The following is an 18947-nucleotide window of genomic DNA, read 5'->3' as shown; positions in this document are numbered from 1 at the left end:
ATGGACTGGTAAAAGAGGTAGTACACAAGTGCAACGAGTAAACAGATGACCAAATTCCAGTCAGGATATTTGCTGAGATACTACGCAGTATATGTACCTGACAGTAAAGATGTGATTGGCAAAAAAAAAACAGGCAGAAACAAGACACTGTGTTTGGGAACTGCAGTATGCTATCAAGAGATGATATCAACGTGAGGTGATCGGTTTGTACAGAGAGAAAAAAAACAACAACTTTGTTATAAGCTTTTATGATCCATGAGACTTCAAACGCTATGTTTATCCATCTCTTCTTCTGTTACCACATTTTAGGGTTTCCCGTCACTGAGATCATGTCTTTCTTCGTATATGATCGACTTAAGTAGTTTATTCAGCTGTAGGTGGACAGGTCTTGTTTCCTTGTTAAATATCACAGATGCATAGAAGGGCAGGACTTTTTAGATGGTTTTGTTTTAACATTGTTTTAAGGGGCCTTGACTTCCTTTTAATATCGTAGCAATATTTCCACAATCAGAAGAGATCAAGGAAGATGATATAAAGCCACCAAGTCAGCAGCTACTCAAATTCCTAGCCTCAGAATTTATGTACATTACTGTACATGCTAAGAGAATATATTGCTATAGCTACTTACATACCCTGAAAGTTACCTATGTTTTTTTCTGGAACCGAACCTTGAGGTTATCAGTTCACTTATTGGTAAATCAACACCGGCTATGTCGCATAAGCTGCTTTCTGGAATGCTTCATTCTTTTAGAGCCAGTCTGGGTAACTGTTGGTATTGTAGTGTACTGAACGCTAAATACCACAATCTGGACTGGCATGAAAGGACCATGGTTTGATGGAATGGCTCAGTCTCCACAGCTCAGTGCTCTGAGTTCCTGTGCCAGGGTCATAGCTCACTGGACGACAGGGGTACTGCTGTAGGGGGAAAATTTGGCCTTTTCTTTCTGAGCAGTCGGTCATACATTCAGGGAATTGTACTCCTATTGATATCCTCTCAGAATCTTCATGCCAAACAAAGGTGAAGAAACACTAATTTCCAGGAGAGTGGGAGGGTTCACCAGATACATTACACTCATTTCCAAGGGTACCTTCAAACCACAACCATGACGTGGTTGACTGGGGCAAACTACTTATCCTCATCCTACAATAAACTACAATATCCTCATCTCCTGTCCATGTCCATGTTCAAGCACTTTGGTTTGCTACCTAGATCACAGCCACTGTTTCACCTCATATTGTAGGACAGACAGGAGTGTTGTGGTGTAACTAAGACACTACAAACTTAACTACATTTTTAGTAGCGTGAGAGTAGCTCATATGTGTTTAAAATACTGTAGCATTTCCACTAACAAGTTGCGGTGTTTGGTCTCATTGTATTGTATTAAGCTGAGGCAATAATCACACAGCTCACTCTCATTTATAGTGTTTTACAGTCTTAATCATCAGTATAGTGAATCAGATTGTACAGACCGTTCATGTAAATGAAAAGGTTCAACACTGCATGCTTAAATGTAGTTTTAGGGGTAGCTTGACTTAAGCCCAAAGTTCAGTTTTCACATGAACACTAAGATATACATTCAGTGTGCTTGATGTAAATTTCGTCATCAGCATATGTGGGTGCAGTCTGATTTTTCTAACCATGTGTACCGTGAACCGTGTGTATGGACCTTGCATTGTTTTGCACTAATAAGTTGGTCCACAAGATGGCAACACTGGCCTCAACTGTTGTTTCAAAGTCACAAAAGAAACTGCAGAAACAGAACAACAACATGATATTACAGACGGCAACCAGTGTTGCCAAGTCTGTGGAACTGGACTACTTTTATACTGCTGTCGTGGGTTGTTTTTTAGTCTGCAAGTTGAAGTGAAATCCCCACAAGCGAACGTTTTCGACCAAGGTGGAACCCCCTGGAAGGAGGTTTTGACCCCACAGAACATGTTTCTGGAACGATTTTAAAAACCTTTTCTCCCCAGAATGCGATTGGGCTAGTTTTGGCTGTGATTGAGCTTGTTTTGAGTACCAATTGGGCTGGTTTTGTTGCACAGACCTGGCAGCCCTGACAGCAACAACAATAGACACCCGTGTTGAGGAACATTTGTGTGAGGGGGTTAGAGATACACGCAACTCTAGTTTCAAGGTTTAAATTGGCATCAAAATTAAAGAAAACTTTGGGCTTTAAGCCAAGCTACTTTTTACAATTATGAGTAGTTTGGAACACTACAGTTTCCAATTAGCTTCCTCAACACTGACAGCCAGAGATAGCTGTTGGGTACCTCTCAATTTCTCAGCAGCATTCATGGATGCATGCCTGACTACAACTGGCTGTGTGCTTGACAGCTCCCCCCCATTATGCCAGTCCATAGTCTCTCTGTCCCAGCATGTTGTGAGATGTTTTTCATAGCCAATAGCTAAAGTGTTTTGTTTTATGTACAAAAAGGTGAACACACTCCTTTGAAGGCTTTGCAAATGTATTGCTGTTTTTCCAGCAGGTCGTTCTTTAAATTACAGCTCATTGAGATTGGATCTGCACTGGTGCTGTTTTTGGAGTGGTTTACTTTTTATGTCTGGGAAGGAGTAGACCACTCAGATCAAGGAGGACGCCGAGTATGAGGGAGGACGGGGCCTGTATACAGAGGTTATTGGTGCATTAACTATTTCCTTTCATATAGACTTGCCTCATCTGGTTAAATGTCCAAAGGAATGAAAATAATCACATTATTATAGTATACATTTATTTTAGACGTATTATAGCATCATTATGCATGTGGTAGAAATAATTAGGGGTGGGGAGCATGACCAAAATCTTTCATCACAGTATTAGTAATCACATAATACTGTAATTATCGCTTGAAATTCAAATAAATTACTGTTGGATAGTCCAGTGAACAAAATACCTATATTATTATGACATCTTATTACTTGAAACTTTATTGCCGCAGAATGGCATCATTGCAAAAAACAAATTAGCCTATATGCATATTGTGTAGTACTTGTAATACTACAAAACAGAAGTCTCAAAAAAGTAAAACAAATTTTATAAAAACAAATATTTGTGGCTTTAAAATTTGGCTGAATGAGTAACACTCAAAGCCATTGTACCATAGCACAGTGTTTCTCAACCAGGGGTCCGTGGACCCCTAGTGGTCCTTGACATAAGGCCAGGGGGTCCGTATAATTTTGTATATTTTGACATGACATGTTCCCATGAAAGAAAAATCCAATATAGCTGATGATATGGCCAAATACTGGACAAGTGAGCTAACTTGAATTATACTTGACTGCATTTGGTCCTCACAAAGACACACATGATATGAGTCAATTTTGTTCTGGGGGTCTTTGAGGATGGTTCTGAATTGGACTGGGGTCCGGTACGCCAAAAGGTTGAGATTCACTGCCATAGCAGATATATACACATCTGTGACAGCAGCTCAGTAGAAATCTACACTAAAAATGTTTGTAATTTTAATAGCTATAAAAAGATCTTAAAAACTCTGCAGTTAAAAACCTGTTAATAATTTTATGTATTTTTACTCTTAAAAAAACTGTCAATTTTATGGTTTCTGGAAGTAAAAACTATGAATTACGTTATAATTTACAGTGAAAAACAGCAAATGGACATTCCCAGAAGTCCCTGCGTGATATCACATATGATTATGCTAAAAAGGATGGCTGCGATTAGTTAAAATTCAACATTAAAATAAAAAATAATGCGTTGTTTCAACAAGTGTTCATGTTTGACTTAAAATGAGTTTAGTTTAATATTTAAGTTATCTCAACAAATTTTAAGTTGTTATAACTAATTGCAGCAGCATTTTTAGTGTTTCACATTATTTAGTCCATGTTAATTGCATTATTTTGTGTTGATTTCATTAATTGCATTATTTCATATTTTGTCTCGTGTGATACCCAGATTGTGTTTTGTGTTTGTGAGTATGATCCTGTACACCGTATGAACCTCAGTCACCTTGGTTTATACAGGCTACTTTCAGTGAACTCTGATTCATCATGTGACTTTCTGTTTTATCACCTATATTATTATGGTGGTTATCAGTACATTTAAAGGTACAATTGTGTAGTTCAAGTATGTTAACATTATATCATAAATAAATGATAAAATATACAGGCTCCAATATGCCATCCCATAATGCCTGAAACATTGTCATAATATATAATATAATAACATAATATATATATACACGCACACACATATATATTTTAACCATAAATTTAACAGGATATTTTAGCAGTGTAGTGTATTAATTGTGCCCCTTAATAACAAGTTAATTTCCTGTCTGTGAAGTCCTACAGATACGCAAATACATCTGCAGTTGGGACATTTCTACCGTCACAAAGGATAATATCTTCATGGATGGTCATATGTTGCATCACTCTGTGGACCCATCGAATGTGCCATGTGAGTAACAGCTCAACCTTCTTACTCCCTCAAACCAACCTATTTCCAACAGCTCTGCTTTATTTCAGCTCTGATGTCAAGACAGGTTGGTAAATCACCTCGGCTGCTCACTCTTTGTTTTATTAGATTTCCTGCCACAGAAACGTAAAAGTGGTTTGAACAGCGTCTCTTTGGTCTCTTGCCATAAGCAAAAAAAGAGGCCTTGCTTTTAAGCACCTAAATTTTTCCTTCTAAACTCAACATTCAGATTCTTTTGAGGTTTTATGTATTCTATAATAATAAAAATCTTTATATCTGATACAGTTTAATTACACAACAGTTGCTCTTACTAACCACTAATGTAAAGTATTCACATTCCCAGTATTTCACAGCTAAGACTTCCAAAATACCCAAGTTTTTTATGGTCATCATTTCATGTTCATATATATTCATATATATATATATATATAAAGCCATCTGGCAGTAATGCCATTTCAGCTCAGTCTCTTTGGTCTCTTGCCATAAGCAAAAAAAGAGGCCTTGCTTTTAAGCACCTAAATTTTTCCTTCTAAACTCAACATTCAGATTCTTTTGAGGTTTTATGTATTCTATAATAATAAAAATCTTTATATCTGATACAGTTTAATTACACAACAGTTGCTCTTACTAACCACTAATGTAAAGTATTCACATTCCCAGTATTTCACAGCTAAGACTTCCAAAATACCCAAGTTTTTTATGGTCATCATTTCATGTTCATATATATTCATATATATATATATATAAAGCCATCTGGCAGTAATGCCATTTCAGCTCAGCAGGTAGATACATTTGTCAAGGAAAATCTCCTCATATAATCCACATGTGAGTGGTCTAGTAAAAGTAGGCAGCCCCATCCTCAGTTAGTCTAAATCATGTGATCATTGCAAATATTCTAAGTCTTTTGTGCGTTCCATTCTGAAGTGCTCATCCCTATGTCCTAACACCTTCGAAGGGTTTACCCTCCAGAGTCAGCTCTTTGAATGGCATGAGAAGGGTGTAGGAGACCAAAAAACTGCTTCTTGGAATGCACTCTCTTACAGTTCTCAAATTATGAAGTCTGGTGCATTCTGTAGTCCATTTCAGAGCTTCAGCAGAGGGAAAGATACAGAGTGTGTTTAACGTTTATGCCACATAACCAGTTTCATATATATATATGGCTTTTCTGGCACAGTAAACTTGCTTAGTAGCACACATGGTACAGTATATCACTTACAATGTGTCAGGTACGAGTTCCATGAAACACAAGTCACAATAAAAGAGCTCAAAGACATGTAGAAGCAAGCTAAAATGACAAGCGGTTTTATCTCATGTTTGCTTTTGTTAACACTATCGGTTAGGTTTAGGGTAGGGATTAGTGTAGCTAACGTGCAAGAAGCAATGTAAAGTAATTAAATGTTGCCAGGTTCACGCCCATCTGTTTCAGACATAACTAAATAACAAATAACTGCACTTTTAGCACCACTCAAAGGGCATGCATCACGCAACATGCAAGAAGCAACGTACTTCCTTTTTGCAGAAATGTCACTACAGGCACATTTTTCCAATGTGCCTATAGGTTTTGAAAGGACATGGCTTTGATTCCCACACAAAAAAAATAGTATGAACAAAATATATACCCTGAATGCATTATAAGTAAATTTGGATAAAAGCATCAGCCAAATGCATAAATGTTCATCTAAAAAGTATTTCACAACTTTCACATATCTGTTCTATTGAAATTGAAATGATCTCATTTGACAGACTGCTGAGAGCAGTGAATGCTGTAAAAACTGTGTTTCTGCCTAAAAAGTCATACAAGAACACTGATGGAAACAATAAGTAATCCAAATCATTCAGAGGAATTGGAACCAGTACCAGAATTCACAACTCAGCTACTGAATAAAGGCTTAAAGTTTACAAGTACATTTTAAATACAAATACAAATTAAATTTTTAAATACACAAAGCTAAGACCTATGAAGCACTTTTATGATACTTTTGTCTTTTTTGAAGCTTTACAGACTTTTCCTGTAAAATTCCCCATTTAGCATAATTGTAATAACCCACCATTAAACCAAATTCTGATATATGATATGAATGCAGGAAGTAGTGATGAGTTCCAATCCAACACTTTCTCAAACAATGCTGCGCTAACCTTAGCTCTAACGATGAAGTCTAACTATGGTGTGACTCCACACGGTGTTCACCACCAGCGCTCGGCAGGCTCCTAAAGAGATTTCAGTCATTAGTTGCTCCTTTTCAAATATCACCAGGACGTTTCCCTTTCATGATCTGGAGCGCATGACATTATGATGCACTAGGTCTACTAAGCTTTGGAGAAGTACATACAGGGCCTCTGCAGTGGTATTTTCAACCTTTGAAAGACCTAAAAATAGAGTGCTCTGCTAACCTCCAGTCAAGTCACTTCTAATTTGGGTTACCCATCGCCCCAGTCACTCCTGACCTTCTGACGTCACTCAAGTCAGTGCAGCTCTTTATTTTTAGAGGCCTCCCCAGAACTAATTGAAGGACAGGCACTTACAGGCTGGTGTTATGTAAGGGGATTACCTTGTTGTTACTGCATGCACCTCGGGCATCTAGTGGGACTTGCACAGTGGTTACTAGCAAAGGAAGGGCAGAGCGGCTCCAGAAATAGCCCAGTCTACAGCCTAATTGTTCAACTCTTGTGCACTTTTTCCCCTCCTAAGCTGCAAGCCAAGGTCGGTGACCTGATCATCCACCTCACTTGTTCCGGAAGAGTCTTTTCCGGAGTCCCCCCCCCATGACTTCAAGAGCACCAGCCAATAGGTAGAGCACAGCAGAGGTCCGACCTCAGCCCCAGACAAACAGCCAAGCGCCAAAAGCACTTAGGAGTGATCCCAGCAATGTGCCCTACTGTCTGAAGCTGCCAGGTATGTTCTTATCAGCATAAACACAGAGCCCGAGGCTCCCCGTTGAAGCCGAGCCAGTCTTTGGAGGAAGGCCCCTCAGAGGCCAGGTCAGGCTGCTTGTGGCCCCCGCTCAGGTCACAAAGGCAAACAGTGAGCTTCTCTCCAGGTGTTACCAAGGAAAACTTTATGTAGGTCTTTCCAAATCCAATCTGTCAGTCAAACTCATCTACTGATTCTCTTATCTTTGACCATAATGAGTGTTCTATACACTCTGAATGAATATGGTCTTCAATTTGATTGACAAATTCTACAACCACTGGAAATTTGACAGCAAACCATGTCTTATGTATACGCTGCAAGTTTTATGGAGAACCTAAACTGCCGGACTTCTTTCACATTCTCTTTGAAATTTTTGCCAGCTCATGTGTCCAGTTCAATATAGAGACGACAACTGTTGGATCGGATTGACATATATTTTATGACTTAAACAAGCTGCCTAATAATGTAGAGCTTGAAAAAGAAAAGAAATAAAGAACTCAGTCTCATGGCGACTGTGTTTCAGTGCGGCGTCACTCAGCAACAAAGAAAATACTAAAGCTCTTTACAAACAGCCCAGTTTCTTAAGTCCAGTTTCAAAATAAGGGGTATAAATAATACTGTCTTATTAGAAGCAAGGAGTCAAATTACATATATTGTTCATTAGTGTTAGTCAAAGTTATAGTCGAGACCAGCTCAGTCAAGACCGAGTCCAGGCTGAGACCTGAGTAGGTTGAGTTTAAGTAAAGACAGATTGTCATCACTTGCTCAGTCATTTCATTCCAGAACCTGTTGACTTTACTTCTTTTGTGGAACATACAAAGAGAAATTATCAAAGAAAACAATGACACTCAATAAAGACCGATTCTTTCAAGCTTTACGAAACATGCCAAACAATAATACTACTACTAATAATATAACCATAGCACTTGTAAAACTGTTGTAACTGTGCAAAAATATTTCCAATCTTCCAATGAGATTTACAAATACAAAGGAAATTTGGGGGGTGAAATCCCATGGAGCTACTGTTGAACACTGATCTCCTGACTAGTCAGAATGCCACGCCATAGTAACTCCTGCCTTCATAACATCGTATCCAATTCACTGCCTTACTCACAAACCACAGACCTGAATGCTGACTTATGTACACCCATCCAAACTCTACTGCCGAATTGGAGACGGATCAGTCTCTGTCTCACAGGGAAAGAGCTCAGCACTCCAGAGCTTCTCCAAAGCGTCTGGAATGGCTGTTGACACTCCCAGTCTTTAATGTAGGATCAAGAAAAGCTTTAACTCATTACTCTTTTCAACCCACCCCTCCATTCTTGTCTTAACTACTTTCAAATGTTCAATAATGCTGCCTTCAGAGGTCATTTATTCCACTAAGATGCACAGGCAGTTACAATGATCATATAGAAAGCTAAAATGGACAGGCTAGAAATACATTCGCACGACAGACACGTATACCATGAAGATGTAGAAAGTGCTAAAATGAATTTAGTGACTTCATAGCATTAAACAATCGTCATTATCAGGACTGCATGAAATGGCGGCAAATGATGAGCAGTACCGAACAAAAATCTGTTACGGAATCAGAAATTTGTTTTTAATTCTGCATAATTAACACTAAGACTTTTGCAATAATCAGTTGTTTGAAATAACTCCCAATGACTCATATAAATAAGCAAAGCTGTTCTTGAACGACAGAGAACCACCCAACGTAATTAAACAAAGATGCTTTGCTATTAAATTGACTTTTTTTTTTACAAATGGTAAATATGACATAAGAATACACTGATGGACCCTTTAATGATTTCCAACTTGCAACCCAAGCATTTTTCATCAGAGACAAAAGCTGCCTCTTTCTGAAACATTTTGACGAACCTTCTCATAAGGCAGGAAATGGGTCAACGTCTACTCTGTTCCAATGGAATAAACCTGGAATTAAAGCAAAACTGATAATAAAATAAGGGCAATTATAATAAAAAAAAAATTAAAAATACATCTAACACAAAACATTCATCATTTACGTAATACTGAAGTTTAATTATCAAGTTTGAAGCGAACTGCAAAGATGTATGATTTTATAAAGCAGTTATGTTCAATAAAAAGCACAATAATATGTATTGAACGACTCCCACATTTTGACCAAAGACACCCATGAATTTCACTCAAATGGTATCTGGATTTCCTCAATTTTACAGACATATTTGCTAAAAGCAATTTCTAGCCTATTAAATATTTAAAGTTGAACATTACTAGAAAAAAAAAAATATTCACTATACACAAATTCCCATGGTTAAATTAATTTTCCAGACCTGTAAACCACAAAAAAACAGCCCCGTTTTTATCTGAACATGGGAACCCCGAATTAAGCAAATAAGCTTTTTTACAAGCAATATGTCTTGCTGTTGCCCTTAACTACAGGATCTAACAAAATCCAACATGTTGATCTTGTCTTTTCCTTTGCTTATCCAATAACAAACCTATTCAAGCAAACCCCTTAACATCACAGCTGGAAACTCACTGGCGGCAGGTTCGACTAACTCCAAGAGTGCAATTATCAGAGCAAAAAGCTTTCTCTCTGCCTTGATGAAAGACAGGGAGCCCCCTTGAGCGACTCAACGTCTTGTTTATTTACACTCAAAATTACACCCCTCTCTTCCTGTGTCATGCTCTTTGGTTCCAATTTGTTTTGTTACGCTTCCACTAAAACTGAACAACTATGCGTGTGGTCACAATAATTTTAACAGGCTGACACTCTCTCCGCACACACACACATTCCACCCTGTGCCCTCTCACCTTCGTGACACCTTCCAACTATACCACATTGCAGGACAGCGAGGGAAAGGGGGGGGGGACTTCAAAGTGGCCGGAGGGGGGTGCTTCTTTTTCCTGCCACTTGTCATCATCTAAGGGTCTTTGCTGCCTCCCTTATTACTTTAATCAATTCCAACTGCTTCAAGAGGCTTTGATGGGGGAGCAAAGCATGCTGGAAGCACCTGCCGCTGAGCAGAGCACAGGTGGCCTACAGAGCCACGGGGTGAGACTCAAGACCTCTTTACAAGGAGGCAATAACAGCACTGCTACCCAGCAGGCATTCCAATCGGCCCGTCTTCACAGAACATGTTGGCGGCACATAGTTAAAAAACGAAACAATATGAACGTTTAAGAGATGTATGAGCATTGGATCACAAATAAAATAACTCGTTAACAGTTTTGTTTATTATTATTATTAAATCAATCATACATTTAACATATACACACTGTCAAAATAAGATTGAAGCTTGTGCGAATATGCAAAGTGAAGTCCAGGATCTTCAGGCCCAGCAGAACTGGGTTACGTCGCCATCTACTGGCTCCTCAGCAAAATTAAAAGTCAAGAAGCTGCAAAGGAAATTTGACATCAATACACTGTGAGAAAATATCGTGGTTTTGCTACGCATCAAAAAATTACGCGAAATGAGACAGACTGACAGAAAATGTATATTTTAAGATTCATTAAAAGCATGAAAACAACTGACAAAAATTGAGCACAGAACTGTGTAACATTTTTCTAAATCTTCAAAACTTTCATATTATGTAAATATTTATATATACACATGTATAAACTGCTTATATAAAAATCAATTTAGATCAAGTCAATTTGAGTGAATTAATTCTTAGCAGAGGGCCAAATAACATGACCATAGTTTATTACCGTAGTATTACTATAATCAAACTCACAACAAATTTAAAAGAACAGAATATCTCAAGCATATGCATAAACATAAAACTTACCAATTGTGGCAGAATCTTTTCAAAGTGCTCAATATCAATATTGTCACAGTCCTCACTGTCGGCCTGTTTAACAGCTCTGCGTGTCGCCTCTGTAGCATACAGATATTCATCTTAATAATACTGCATTGTACCATAACAAAGTATGCAGTGCCTATAGAGGTAAAGTTTGCCTTACCTTCAACAAATACTTTCAGCATCTCTGCTACAAGTATGACAGCATCACTGCTGACTGTGGAAGAAAACCTTCATAACTGAATGCCGTCCGGCTGCCTGATCTCACAGACCATTTTTTTTCTGAATTATTAACTTTCTGTCTTTATCCTTCATCGATATTGTAAGGGTGGCTTAATAGAACACTTTAAATGAACCAAACTCAGTTGAGGTAAAGGCGACCGGCTGCAAGTGACCGTATGGTGTGTTCAAGTCTTCCTTGGAAGTTCGTAATTACGAGTTGGGAAGTCGTAATTAAGACATCAGGTGCGTTCAAGTCATTTGGTTGAAGCAAGATAGTGATGCACCTTTTCTACAAAAGCGTATTAAGTTTTACTTCAACAAAATGATGAATAAAGATTGTGCATCAGTGTGTTTTTGCGTTTTTTATTCAATTTATAAAGGTGCTGTAAATTAAATCGTTACATATTCTATCGCAACTGTACAATACTATCGCATTTTGTACATGCAGCCTAGATAAATTAAAAATATTGATAATTTCATTCTTTTTTTTTTTACCGTCCCCAGCTTGGAAACTCGGCTTAAAGAAAGAATTCAATTATGACTTTACAGCGCCATTCACATGCGCTCAACTTGTAAATACTATCTTTACAAAATGACTTGAATGCGCCATGCAATGGGTGTTCAAATGTAAGGGGACTTCAAAATGGACCCACAAACAAATTCTACTCAGATCAATTCCTTTTAAGAGGTCTTTAGAGGGTCTGAGATTATTTGTGGTGTTCAAATACACCTTATAGAGGCTCAAGACCACTGGGAGTGCTCAATCAAACTAGGTGTGAAAACTCACTAAACTCAGTTACATCTCTAAACTCTCAGTGTTTTAACGTAAGTGCGACATTTATCTACAGACGTTTAGCTGGGAATATAAATGGTTTTGTTTTATTGTTTGGATATGTATCAACAGTGGCAACACACTGCTGGCCACAAAATGAAGAACAAGATCATGATGTGTTTTGACATTATGACAGGTAACCAAGAGACTAAATTGAATACTACGCTGCAAAATATATGACTGGAAAAATAATAATAATAATAATTTGTAATATAGGACATTTTAAACAGCATAATACAGTTTCTTGAGCAATAACTTCTCTCTTTTTACCAAACATTGACAGGTGAAGCAACTATAATATTGTGAACCCTGAGTGTGGTAACGTTAGACAATTTCCTAAAAGAAATAACCGTCTCACCTTTGGTTTTATCCTCCTTAAAAGAGCGTGTCAAAAGTTTGGCAACAGTTTCCTTAAAAACAGATGAATGTTAGCCATTAAAACAGGAATCGGAGCAACGGCGTCGTAACAAGAAAACGCTAATAATCCTAATACTTTCGACTTGATCCCTTATTATGAACTGTATGTTACAGACTTGAAGACGTAAACAGTTAAACGTATTGAAATGTACCTTTTTAAACACGATTTCATTTCCCGCGTTCGCCATCTTCTTCTTCTTGGTTTTTAACGGCGGCTGGCACCAACGCAAATAGGTGCATTACCGCCACCCGCGTTCGCCATTCTATCACGCTGTTGTCATAAAGCCTCCAGTAACGACACTGCTGGAATCAGCTTCTTCTTCGTTTGCTGAATGTCATGTCGGACAGGCTGCTGTTGCTGCCCTCTAGCGCGCTAATACACAACGACAACACGGATGACCTTGAAGCGTTCGTGAAGAATAAATATTTGACGGAAAAATTCGCATCTTGTCCTCGCCGAAATATGTGAATTTTATTCAATACATCTTTTTTATTGTCTACCTCTGTTTTAGAGCTCCTTGGTCCACATAAACAATGTAATGTATCTTTGTAGTTGCATTTGTAATCATGACCTATGGTTGTCGATACTATTTTCACGTAGTTTGTATGAGAACAAATAGCATGGTACTTTCACCGAGATATTATTGACCGATATGTGCAGATTAAAGAGTTTAATTATGCAATAACTATGCTAATTCAAGTATTCCTACAGTATTTCTAATTTTAATCTTTACAAATTCAGAGTAGGCCTATAAAATAAAATATATTTTCCATATTAAAATAATAATACTAATAATTTTGACTCAAAATTGTTATTATTCACCAAGCATTCTCATTATTAGGCTGCTGTATCAAGCTGCAAAGTCAATTCAGATTAATTGAGCCTTGGCAATCAAAATGTTCTGTCATTAATAAATCTCATTAAAAGACATAACAAGAGTTGCTCTGAGAATACATTTATTCAACATTTGAGGTATACATATAAAAGTGATCATTTACAGTAGGGCATACAGACATTAAATCAAACAGGGTTTTTAATGTTAGGTACAAAATGCAACAATATACACTGGTTTATCATGCAGAAACATTTAGTTCACATTGTGGTAGGATGAGGTTTTGTGTAAATCACTGCAGTCAGCAACTGTCGGTGCTCCTATATTCCACTTTTAGTTCACACACAGGTCTGTTTGAAAGGATTGGCATGGAGGAGTATTTAACTGGCTGTCAAATCTGTTCTGGACAGACATCTAAAAAAGAGAGTGAGAGTTGTGATTGGGTTTATGGTGTGCTGCCCCATTCCAAACCATAAAATGAGGTCTGTAGTACCTGGAGAGAACAATCTTTTAGCTTTCCCATTCATCTCAATGGCAATACGTGCTATGAAATCTGCTCATGACAGCTCAGGCAGTACAGTTCTCCCACCAAGTTGTTTTGAGCCAAGCATCTGAACTTAAAATGCCATGTCACTACTTTTTCCTGACTTCATGACAACACTGACTGGCTAATGGCATCACAAGAATTAACTCAAACAGTCCCAAACCAAGCAACTGCCATATTGAGATGAATGGACATTATTGAATATATTTCTACAGGAATCCAGTTGAAAAGTCCAGCTTTGTTGGTTATCAGTTATTTTGGATGCTGGTCCTTGGTATGGGATGCTGGTGTCCCAACCAGGCCTTCTTAGGGTGCGATCACATTAGCGAAATTGGTCCACAGTCTCTTCTCAATAGTGTAGAGATGTTAAAGGCACAGCTCACACAGAAGTCACTTTCAAAACAAGCTGGTTTTTCTTGCTCAACACAGCGAATTCATGTGACCAACATGAATATGAGCGAAACCACTGGAATGACTGGATTTCGAACACAAAATTTCGCAGAGCAACAGTAAATGTGACAACACCTTCAGTCTATCTTAACTAGCAAGCTTCCTTTGGTCAATCAGGGGTGCGTTTCCCACAAGCACCGTTAGCCAACTGAGGTTGCAAGTTCCATTGAACTCTATTGGTAACAACAGAATGTGCGACCATAGTTACTTTTGGGAAACGCACCTCAGATTAATCAGAAGGACCATTTTTGCTGGTGAAGGACATGGCTACACTGGTTCACCTTCATGAGCAGCACCAAACCAGCATGAGCCAATCCAGACCAGCATGGAAGTCTAAGCTAGTCTTTTTTAGCAGGGATTGTAGGCCTTCTTGCTACAAACAGTAGATTGACTCACTTTTGGTGTAACAACTCCGTTGATCTATGAGTGAAAACCTCCAAGACAGTGTGGCCCAACTTCTTCTGCTGCTTTAGCCTCCTCTGAAGATGAATATCTCACAAAGGCCACACCCTTTGGCCATCCTGATGACTTGTCGATTGTGAACTGTTCATTGAGAAAAGTTCACAAATTACAAGAGGAGCCAAGGTTTACAGTAAAGATCATCAAAAATATAAGGGTCATCTAAGTAAGTAAACTACAGACAAATTGTTGAGCTAAAAACAACCCAATTTGGGTCATTTTGGCAACCCAGCACTAGGTCAAAAATTGACAAACCCTGCGCTAGGTTGTTTGGGTTAAATGTTTGACCCAACATACTGAGATGTGTTCTCTCTCTCTCTCTCCCTCTCCCTCTCCCTCTCAACTATTCACCATTAACTCAACTATTTTTAACTGTTTGCTAAAGAAAAGTTTACAAGTGAGACAATTCATCTGAGGTGTATTCCAGAAAGCAAGGTTAACTTACCGTCACATATACCCTGAACTCTCGGTTGATTAACCCAAACCTGGCTTACTTGAGGTATGTTGGTTCCGAGAGTAAAACGCATCCGAGAGTAAGTTCAGTCAACCCAGAGTATGTTCACGGTTAACACACAAGACATTCTCAACAGAGCCACGAATCGACGAGTCACTGTGGAAACCAACGCTAAGAAAAAGCGCGCCATGCTGCTTCTTTCTTCTTCTTTTGTTCAATGGTCGTTTACATGCTTAGTGCATATCGCCATCTAATTGATGGTTGTGCAATCATTTTTCTTTCTTTTTTTGCATTTAATCGTTTAATCACTGAGCATACGTATTATATTGTTTGTTTGATGCTAATTATATAATAAGAAATATCACATATGTATTTTTATTATAGAAATACATTATAGAAAATGCAGATCCACGATGTGTGAGATGACAATAAAATAGAATAAATATATTAGAATAAAATAAACATTACCTTGTTTTAATAGTGTTTTATAATTAATATATATCGATAAGTATTATACATGACAATAAATATAATAACATATTAGAATAATATATTACGTTATATATTACTTATAATAGTGCTTTATAATCAGCATATCATACAACTATATATATATATATGTATATAGTATATTTGATAACTATATTGTAATCATAATATTATAAGGTCACGCATGTGCTGATAGTGCTGAAGTAAACTAACTCTGAACCTATGTTCAGGGAATAAGTTGATATATACTTACCCTAAGAGTTACCTCCGTTTTTGGAACCGAAAGCTGAGTTTACTTACCCTTAAACATGGGTATGTCACATAACCTGCTTTCTGGAATACCCCCCTGGTCTATTTTACTCAAGCAACACAAATCATCCCACCGACTAGAAGTTGATTTAGAGTCAGGTTTAACTTCCATATAACGTATATCTGCCCTGTTAAAAGTTTTCGATTATAAAAGTACTTACGACACATTCTGTAATTGTCCCAAATTTGTCAAAGTAGTTGTGAAGCTCACTGTGTGTCAAAAATGGATGCAAATCTGTAACAACAATCCCATGGTTCTATGAAGAAAGGCAGACATCGATCAAATCACATACTTCCATCCATTCATTTTCCAAATCTCTTATGTCGTATGTATAGCTACACAGGAAAAAAAAACCTCAAACTTGCACCTAAAACAGATTGAAAGCCAGTGTTAAATAAAGGCACTGTAAGCCATCGTTTATGGAATGGCACTCAGATAATATTACCTGACGAGTAGCACTGATTTTGCTGTCGTAAAATATCACACCTGTCTATAGCTTCTGTCAACTGGAAAACAAATGTGATTGTGGTCCGTTTCTTTGTTTAGCCAGTCAGATGACTTTGAGCCTCTTTCTGCCTGTCAATCATTTTGCATGTTCAAGCTGTGATGTTTTTATCTTGTGGATTATTTGATCAGTTTTCTTCTGTTGATTTAAGTTTATAATTAACAGCCATTTAAATTATGAATTTATTAGAAACAATTAATTATATTGAAGTATTTTGTATAAAATGACCCTGCAAATCAATTCCTGCAGGACAGGAAAGATCATTTCTGACATTGCTCACCCATTCACCCGATTTTTGAAATTCTTCATATTTTTTTCTGGGAGGTGGATGTATAAACGTTGTGAAGATTGCATTGTTGAATAAACTCTAAACTGGAGGGAAAAAAAAAAAATGGTAGGATTTACTTTGAAACAATTTTCACTCAAATGTCTAGTACATTTCACAAATGATTACAAAGAAACGACAAGTTACACATTGAATTAAATGGGATTGTTTTTAAAGTGTAAAGACTGAAATAATTTCATTTTTAATAATACATTTAATAATAATGCATTTTAACAATAATTCATTTTTCAAAATTTTTATAATAATATTAATCCCAGTATATATCAATACAATGACTGGGGCAACCATTCTAAACTTATTTGTTAAAGATCCATAAAACAAGCAATTATACAAAACCAACAGAATTAACCAATTCATTTAATGATTAACATATGTGGAAAATGTAAAAGTAATGAGTAACAGCTGAATTACAAGAGGAAACACACACTGCAATGCACATACCTTTCTGAATGACTGTTGTCGTTGATATGATGGGATGTTGGGAGCCAAATGAACCAAAGTAGCTTCTTACAGCTCCTTCATAAGGTGGATGTCAAACAGATAAAAGAAACTCCTCCCACAGAATGCAGTACATCACACGGTATCCTGAGCTCTGGTCCATGTGACCACAATTCTTCAGATTTCAGTCTGACAGGTTCAGACAAAATCCGTAGCCCTAAATACCCCATAGGGCCGGATTAAGGCACGGGCCTACCGAAAGCCAAGTGGATTTTGAATGCAGCTTCCAAAGACCAACAAAAAAATGGCTGAATAATATATATTTTTATATTTGATACGATTAGAACGTTCAGTGCGACACAGCATCAGCTGCCAAATTCAAAATCTGTGTTTGTGCTTTGGCGCTGAGCCAGACGCGTTTTTACAGTGCTGCGCATTATAACCAATCACACAGGTTTCTGTTGAGCTTATGAATGCAATGGCCAATCAGAGGCATTCAGATGAGTCATCGCTGAAAAGCCCGTGTTTTGTTTTGTGAATGCTGCTCTCTGGCGAATTCTCTCATTATAAACAAAGTGCAGATGTGTGTACGATGCAAGTAAGATAATCATTTCACAGTATGAACAGCTTCAGTGATTATAATGGGAGTTGTTGAGAGTGCTTGAACTTTCTAGACTGAAGTTAATATTCTTTGATAATGCAAATATTATTTGCTCTCTTTATGTACAATGAAAGTGTTATAATTAGTAACTTACAAAGTATTTATTAAATTTACCTTAAATACAAAGTCAGTCATATTAAAAATATTCTATGACATGACACCCATATCTAATACAAGTTAAAAGACGGGTTTTATGCATAGGCTAGTTAAAAGATTACACTAATAATAGGCTACTTTTCCCATAGCCCATTATAGATAAACTAACATGATCTATAAAGGTGCAAAATGTATTTACTTATATTTGAGAATGGTGATATTTTATGATATAGTTAACAAGTTTGGAAAAATTTCGAATAAAAAAGGAACGGAATTTCAGCCGAGGGGGCCTTTAATCGGTCGGTGCCCAGGGCATCGCTGTGTCATATTCCGTCCCTGTATGTGACCTTGGACCACAAAACCAGTCATAAGGGTCAATTTTTCGAAATTGAGATTTATACATCATCTGAAAGCTGAATAAAGAAGCTTTCCATTGATGTATGGTTTTTTAGGATCGGACAATATTTGGCTGAGATACAACTATTTGAAAATCTGGAATCTGAGGGTGCAAAAAAATATATATATATTGAGGAAATGGCCTTTAAAGTTGTCCAAATTAAGTTCTTAGCAATGCATATTACTAATCAAAAATTAAGTTTTGATATATTTACGGTAGGAAATTTACAAAATATCTTCACGGAACATGATCTTTACTTAATATCCTAATGATTTTTGGCATAAAAGAAAAATCTATAATTTTGACCCATACAATGTATTTTTGGCTATTGCTACAAATATACCCCAGCAACTTAAGACTG

The 18947-nt window shown here is 37.3% G+C and overlaps 1 protein-coding gene across 1 annotated transcript; it reads right to left on the bottom strand.

Moving 5' to 3' along the window:
* Positions 1 to 10614: 10614 nt before the first annotated feature.
* On the bottom strand, positions 10615 to 12916 carry LOC107717479 (centromere protein X-like). Its single transcript, XM_016524242.1, has 5 exons — positions 12757 to 12916; positions 12546 to 12597; positions 11297 to 11350; positions 11122 to 11210; positions 10615 to 10728 (listed from the first exon to the last, which is right to left on the bottom strand). The coding sequence occupies exons 1-5, from the start codon at positions 12790 to 12792 to the stop codon at positions 10714 to 10716; spliced, it is 246 nt and encodes an 81-aa protein (XP_016379728.1). The 5' UTR covers positions 12793 to 12916; the 3' UTR covers positions 10615 to 10713.
* Positions 12917 to 18947: the final 6031 nt, after the last annotated feature.

The sequence above is a fragment of the Sinocyclocheilus rhinocerous genome, unplaced genomic scaffold (assembly GCF_001515625.1).
Source record: "Sinocyclocheilus rhinocerous isolate Xijiao unplaced genomic scaffold, SAMN03320098_v1.1 scaffold393, whole genome shotgun sequence".
Classification (NCBI taxonomy): Eukaryota; Metazoa; Chordata; class Actinopteri; order Cypriniformes; family Cyprinidae; genus Sinocyclocheilus; species Sinocyclocheilus rhinocerous.
The sequence above is the reverse complement of the archived record's forward strand: the minus strand, read 5'-3'. Positions and strand labels throughout refer to the sequence as shown.